This window comes from Octodon degus, unplaced genomic scaffold, assembly GCF_000260255.1.
Source record: "Octodon degus isolate 3935 unplaced genomic scaffold, OctDeg1.0 scaffold00080, whole genome shotgun sequence".
NCBI classification, from domain to species: Eukaryota; Metazoa; Chordata; class Mammalia; order Rodentia; family Octodontidae; genus Octodon; species Octodon degus.
The window spans coordinates 8,516,339-8,523,374 of NW_004524656.1; the positions used below are offsets into that span (position 1 = coordinate 8,516,339).

Sequence of the window (7,036 nt, forward strand, 5' to 3'; positions counted from 1 at the left end):
TTTTTTTGTGTGTGTGCGCGGCCAGCTCAGCCCACCAGGGGGCGGGGCTGGCTGGCATGTGGTGCTGGGGGATTGAACCGCGGTCCCTGGGCTTTAGCTAAGCTTGTTCTAAGTAGGTGCTTTAGACCACTGAGCCATCTCACCAGCCCAATTGGTTTCTTTTGGAAGTCCTTAGACTGGCCTTTTAGTCACTGTGTAGCCCAGCTGACCTCAAACTCGCTATGATCCTCCTGCCTCAGCCTCCCAAGTGCTGGGATGACAGGCATGCAGCATCACACCTGATGTCAGGGGCATTACTGTGCCCATTTGGCAGATCAGAAACAAGCTGGTATGGAGCGGTGGAGCCATGACCAGAGCCTAGCTGAGTCTTGCTCCTTCCGTCCCGCCTCCTTCTGCCGGGTGTGCTTATGAGAGCTTGTGTTCTGGGGAATGTGAGTCAGCTGCTCAGTTTTGGTGAATGAACACAATCTCAACTCTGATGAGGACATGGCAGTGCCAGCCTGGCATGGGGACACACTCAAGTCATGCTCCGTAGCTCTATGCAGTTTATAACAGTTTCTCATCCAAGCTGTGATTCCGTGGGACCTTTCACACAGGCCTGTCAAGGAAAGCAGGGTAATCTCCAGAGGAGGAAATCCAGGCTCAGAGGCCACGCGCCCAGGCCCAGCTCTTCCCATGCCCACGTATCCACGGCTCACAAGGGACACCTGCTCATAGCAGCTTCTCATCCAGATTTATTGGGAGGCAGCATGGTTGCAGGTGGCCAAGTCTGGGGAGGGCTGGAAAGGCACTGAGAGTGTTGTTCCTTTCCAGAAAATTCAGGGGCAACCCTGGAGGCTCCAGGACCCAGGGAGCTGGCAGGATGGGCAGACAGGCACTGGGAACCTTCAGAGCTCAGATGTCCAGGAGGGCTGGGGTTGGCCCTGCTTTCTCAGGCGTGGGGTCCCAGAACCCAGACCACTTGTCCGTAAAGGAGCTCCAGTAGTCCTTCAGGGAGTTCAAGCCGTCACTCATCCAGCCCCTGGCAGGGAGTCAGAGAGAGGCAGGCACAGAGGTGGGTGTGCAAGCTCATCCTAGTGCTCCAGCCACCCCAGTCTTAGCCAGCAATGCCCCTGAGGCCCCGGGCAGGAACCACAAGCAGCTGCCACCCCAAGAGGAAGATGTCCAGAGGTGGTGAAGAGAACCCTAGTCTCACCCCACGCTTCTCTAGATAGGGTCAGATCTTTGCCCTGGCCCCACTCCCACCGTCCCTGGGTCAAGGCACAAAATGATGGGTGGGAAATATGTAGGCCAGGGCTGCTGTGCCCTCCGGGCAATGCTGTCTCCTGGTGCTGTGCACCCTGGGGGGATCTGAGTGGGGGAACAGAGGGATAGAGACTGAGCTGTACAATCTGGCCAGGTCCCCTAACTTCTCTGAGCCTCAACTTCCTTTTTGGCAAAATGGGGAATATAATACGCATTCCACAGCCCATTGGAGGACTGGCAGTATTTGCAAAGGCCTCTGCCGCACCAAGGCTGCCAAAGCGAGCCAGGGAACAGGAAGAGCCGAGGACTCTCGGGTAGGACAGCCTGGGAAAACAGGACGGACTTCGGCTCTCCTAGCCTCAGAGTACAGAGTAAAACGCAGCCCTCCCTCCACTCCAGGCCAAAAGTGGCACCCCTCTGGCCCGACAAGGAGAAGCGGGAGGTGGCAGTGGGGGCTCAGGTGGGCCACCTCAGGGCTGTGCTGGGGTTTAGAAAGGAGGGCAGTGGGGAAGGGGATCCCACCCCTGTCATCTCTCCCCTGGCCCCTGGCCCTGTGAGGGAGCTCAGGGCGGCGCAGGCCTGGGCTGGGCTGAGAGAGTCACACTGTCATCACTAAAGCTTCTGCTAAGGAGGACAGACCAAGAGGGGACAGAGGGAGCTGCACGGTGGGCTTACCTGGCATTCTGGGCTACCTGAAGGTCCTGCACCTTGGTCAGCGCGTCCTTGGCGGTCTTCGAGGCATGCTGCACATAGCCCTGCATGTAGCTCAGGAGGGAAGCCTCCTCCTCGGCATCCTCAGCTCCTGCCAGGAGAACAGGGCTGAGCAGGGGGGGCCCTGCTCCCACCTGGCTACCACCCACAGGGCACAGGAGCCCCAAACCACTTCCCACATTGCCCTTAGCCTGGTCCCCAGAAAGTGCTTACGGGCAGAGGCCAGGAGCGCCAGGAGGGGCACAACGAGCAGCACCCGGAGCTGCATGGCACCTCTGTTCCTGCAGGGAAGAGTCCTGTGAAGGCTCCCCACACCGACACCCACCTCTGAGCCCTTGGGCTGGGTCAGCAGGGGCCGTGAGCAGGGCTGCGCAGAGAACGCCCCCGGCTGGGAATGCAGCCTCAGTGTCCTGTCTGCGCTAGAGCAGAAGGTCAAAGGCTTCCTCTCAGCAAGCAGAGAGAGGAGAGATGTGCAGCGTGGGGCCTGTTCCAGTCGCACATGGCCACCACCCTGTATATGGCTTTGGCTGGTTGACCTCCTCTTCCCGGCCCTCTATTTCCCCAGGGCAGTTGGCAATGGGGACACCCGTGCCACCCACAGCTTCCTGGGTTCCTGCGAGATGTCTTCCGGCTCTACTGGCTGGGCACGCACGGAGAGCCTTCCCCAGTTGCCCCAACCTCCACCCTGCTCCCTGCCCCAAGGGCATTACCTGGAGTAGCTGCTTCTAGGGATGAACTGAGTAGGCAGGTAAGAAGGTTCTGGCCTGTTTTATATTGTCCCCAGGGCAGACAGCGGGCACGGAGGGACCAGTAGGCAGGGCAAAGGTCACCTGCTGACAGTGGCGAGGAGGGCCTGAGGCAGTGAGACCAGCTGTGTCTGCTGCCTGGGCAGCGGGGATTCCTGCAGCTGTGCCACTGGTCACCTGCCCCCCACCCCAGCCCCTGGGGCAGGTATGGGAAGACCCCACTCCTTCCCACAGCCTGACTCCCCAGGGAGGCTGCTGAGAAGGGGGAGGTTTTGGCAATAAGGCAGAAGCCTCGGAGCCACACATGAGTTTTCGGGCATGTGCTACCTGCCAAGGTTCTAGTTAGAGTGATGGGCTTCCTCAGCCCTGAGAGCCACTCGGTGGGTGGGACAGGGGTACCTGGAGGGCAGCACTGAAGAGCAGGGGGCAGGGCATGTGGAAGGCAAGAGCCAGATCCACGCAACCCCCGAGCAGCTCCACCTCAAGGCTTCTATCACACTGTGTTCCGACAACTGAGCCAGAGCAGGGGCTGGCCAGGAGAAGGGCAAAGGCTGCTCTGAGCCCAGGGCCCCTGTCTACCCCTCCTCCTGTGCTCCTCACCTTGTCCTCTGGACCCACTGATAACACCCCCATGCAGGAGCCGGGTTCCTGGGGCCTCTCCAGCCAGGTGACTGGGAGTGTCCTGTCCCCTAGGCCTCAGATTCCTCTTGCAGGCCTGGCCATGTGGTACCTGGAAGGAGTGAGGGGTGGGGAGACGCGGGCAGGGGGCACAGAGGAGGACTGGGGGCAGGCACTGCCCTGCCTTCTCAGGGCTGTTTCCAGAGCTCAAACTGAGAGGGACAGCAAGGATGGCAGTGTCAGGGGACATTCTCTTCAGGCTGCTGGGAGTTTGGAGCCAGGAAATCCTAGCTTCCAATTGTGCTTTTGTCTCTCATTCATGTGACCCATGACCAGAGACCTCATCCCAGAGACTCATTCTTTCCTTTGTAAAATGGGAATCCAATACTTATTTTATAGAGTTGTGGAGATGAGTTAAAGAAATACCACGTGTACAAAGCAGCTGGTCAATAGGCGGCCTTGCCAGTCTCCTTCCAACACAGCATCCTCCCAGAGACAGTCTAGTTTAGGGCAGGAGGAGCTGTCCACATAGAAACAGGGCTTTTTGGCAGGCAGCCATCATCCCAGGAAGAGCAACTCAACCCCACAGTGAAGTCAGAGTCACGAGACAGTAGCCTGGCCCTGCCCTAAGTTTCTCTCTCTCTCTCTCTCTCTCTCTCTCTCTCTCTCTCTCTCTCTCTCTCTGTCTCTCGGCAGAACTTGGGATTGAACTCAGGCCTTTGCTCTTGCCAGGGAAGCGCTTATTCTACTGAGCCATCTCCCCAGCCCCTTAAGTTTCTCTACTGGGGGTTCATTCCTTTGCTGAAGACTTTGTTTTCTGTCAAAATGCAAGTAGTCAGAACCCTGAGGATTAAACATTAACTCCATTTTATAGGTAAGAAACCTGAGATTCAAATAGGAAGAGAGAGCACAGAACTGGAGATGAGAGGGAAGAAGTCGGGTCTTAAACATCTAGGCTTGGGGGCTGGCGAGATGGCTCAGTGGTTTAAGCACCTACTTAGAACAAGCTTAGCAAAGCACAGTGACCGCGGTTCAATCCCCAGCACCACATGCCAGCCAGCCCCGCCCCCTGGTGGGCTGAGCTGGCCACACACACACACACACACACACACACACACACACATAAATAAATAAAATTTAAAAAAAAATAAACATCTAGGCTAACAGGGTCGGCCTGATAGCTCATCAGACTAAAGTGCTTGCTTAGGCAGGTGCAGGGACCAGGGTTTGATCCCCAGCATGCTGTGCTGGGGTGCACCCATAATCCCAGCACTTGCAAGGCTGAAAACGGGAGGATCACTACAAGTCTGATCTGTGTAGTGAGACTCTGTAGACCTTGTACTAAATCCATGTTATAAACACCATTCATAAACACCCAGGCAGAATGGGGAGGTGAGAGAGATGATATACCCGGAGACTGGACAGCCTCTCACACTGCAGAGCAAATCTGGTTCAGCTCACATTTTTTTTTTAATTTATGAATTTGGCACAGGGTCTCACTACACAGCTCAGACTCATTGTGATCCTCCTGTTTTCAGCCCCCCCAGCTCAGGGATTACAGTTATGCACCACCATGCCTGGTCTTGGTGGCTGGCTCAGCGTGCCCCAGGGTGGAGGGTCTAGCATGGCATGTGGTGCTGGGCATCAAACCCTGGCCCCTGCACTTGCCTAAGCAGGCATTTAGTCCACTGAGCTATCTCGCTGGCTATCTCACCAGCTCACTTTCTGAGAATAGATGTGCTGGTGGGTGGAGAGGAAGATGGTTAAGAGTCCTGGGAGTTTTGGGCCCTGGGGTGTGTAAAGGAGTCACAGTGGCCTCTTGCCTCTTCTGTCCCAGTGTGTTTCTTACCCCAAAGGCAAGGGACACAGTGGGATCTTATCCAAGGCTAGGAAGTGGCGTAAAGTCCTCGGCCCTGCATGGACTGATCGGGTCCCTGTGTACCTGTCCTTCCTCCTGTACCTCATGAGGCCACTAAGGCCTGGTGGTCAGAAGACATGTGTGGAGAACCCCAGTGTGGTACTGGGCTGGAAGGACCCAGGTGTGTGCCCATGTAGCTGGTGTGCTGTGTGCAGTGACTTCTGGGCTCTGATGTCAGAGACTGAAGCCAGCAGGGGCTTTGGTGGAGCCCTCTCAGTGGGGCCTGTCACCCTCGTTTCTCCCCTGGAAAGATGGACTCCCTACATCTGGGGAGGAGCTGGTGGTGGGTAGGAAAGGAGGGGGCCTGACAGTCTGCAGCTGAGAACATCTGCGCCCTCTGCTTCTTCGTGTGTCCAGGGCAGCTTTAGCTATCGTGTTATGGTTTGTCTTTAGTTGTCCCCCCAAAGCCTCATGCAGTCATGGGTCAGCTTCTGGAGTTTGTGACTGATTCTCGATCCAATGCTGGGATTGCAGGTTCCCATTCATTGGGCCTGATCCCATCAGCCCTGCCCCAGAGGCTCTTAGCTCTGCCTTTCTATGCTCCAAGTTCTTCCTAGAGTCCCACCCAGATTCTTGCACATTTAGTTTTGTCCCAGAAGGAGGACTAGCCTGAAGCTGATTTGGAGACATGCAGGTATGTGGCACACCGGCCCCCATCCTATCCCTTGGGTCTATGCTGTCTGCTCCTCTAGACTGACCCCTGCTCCACTCCCTTGTATAGACAGGTGGGGCAGCTGCAGGTCACGTCCGACTAGTAGCCTCTTCACCTCACCATCTGTGAAGTCTATCTGAGGATAGACAAGGAAACTGAGGCTCAAAGAAGGGCGTGACCATCTAAGCTCACGTGGGCCCCTGGCCTGAATCCCAACTCACGCCCAGCAAGGAGGCAGAGTTTGCTTTTTCCTTGCACAGCGCAGGCACTGTGCTCTCGCCCCTCCCTGGCCAACACAAATCACTCATCGGTGGGATACACCCAAGTGCACAGGCCTGGGGGACAAAGGACGGCATCCCTGGCCTCATGCGCTCCCTGCACTGTGTGCAGCTGTGGCGATCCCTTAGCCCTGAGCCCCCACTTTGTGCTGTAGACAGTTTTGATGTTTGCATACTTCTGTGGATGCGCCTCATCCTGGCAGGTGCTCTTAGACACTCAAGTGATCCAAGCCCTCCCAGTGTGGGCACACCCGGTAAGCGGATGACGCAGAGGCACCTGCGGACCTGTCCCATGCTGACAGCACTGCAGGTCCAGCAGACTGCAGCTGAGATGTCCTTTGTGACTCACCCCCACCTCGCCCCTGGTGCTCTGAGCACTGTGACCTTTGCTCCCAGTCCAGGCCAGACTGTGCCTGATTTGGCAGCAGGATGGGGACCAATGTGTCAGTGTCACAGGAAGGTGAGCCCTTTAGGGAACAGCATGGTCAATACTTAGTAAGTGTCTGCTAAGGCACCAGGCACTGTGGTGGGCATTACGTGGATCACCTTGCTGGCTTGTGAGCGAGGGTGCAGGTGCTAGGGTTGCTTCCATGGAAGGAACTGGGGCTCAGAGAAGGTATAAGACCCACCCAGGGCCACAAGAGGAGCCCAGACACAAACCCAGGGATTCAGATACTAGTTTTTGAACTCAAGATATCCTTAGCTGGCATGGGCTGCACCTGGAAGGAATGAAGTCATGGACAGTAGAGGCGACCGCGGTGACGTGGGGAGCACCGTGGACTAGCGGGGACCTAGAATAAGGGAGGCAGGTGTTAGAGGCCTTTTCACTGTCTTGCACCTCGAAGTGTTTTTTTTTTTTTTTTTTTTT

At 56.5% G+C, this 7,036-nt stretch overlaps 2 protein-coding genes across 6 annotated transcripts in view; one reads left to right on the plus strand and one right to left on the minus strand.

Annotated features, from left to right (window-relative positions):
* Apoa4 (apolipoprotein A4) overlaps window positions 1–7,036 on the plus strand; it is a 13,311-nt gene that overhangs the window by 196 nt on the left and 6,079 nt on the right. The window contains exon 2 of one of the 3 annotated variants that reach the window (XM_023721098.1): window positions 147–615. In XM_023721098.1, coding sequence (XP_023576866.1) covers window positions 525–615 — 91 coding nt within the window. In that variant the 5' untranslated portion in view covers window positions 147–524. Of the gene's footprint in view, window positions 1–146; window positions 616–5,810; window positions 5,873–6,385; window positions 6,423–7,036 lie in introns of those variants that run through there. The other 2 variants (XM_023721099.1, XM_023721100.1) reach the window with 2 other exon arrangements.
* On the minus strand, window positions 715–3,120 carry Apoc3 (apolipoprotein C3). Of its 3 annotated transcripts, none has more exons than XM_023721104.1 (4): window positions 3,102–3,120; window positions 2,170–2,237; window positions 1,921–2,047; window positions 715–1,021 (listed from the first exon to the last, which is right to left on the minus strand). In XM_023721104.1, the coding sequence occupies exons 2-4, from the start codon at window positions 2,222–2,224 to the stop codon at window positions 895–897; spliced, it is 309 nt and encodes a 102-aa protein (XP_023576872.1). In that variant the 5' UTR covers window positions 2,225–2,237; window positions 3,102–3,120; the 3' UTR covers window positions 715–894. The 3 variants fall into 3 exon arrangements, with proteins under 3 accessions (XP_023576872.1, XP_004636605.1, XP_023576870.1); XM_004636548.3 differs by lacking the exon at window positions 3,102–3,120 and adding an exon at window positions 2,667–2,767; XM_023721102.1 differs by lacking the exon at window positions 3,102–3,120 and adding an exon at window positions 2,667–2,766 and having other exon boundaries at window positions 2,170–2,370.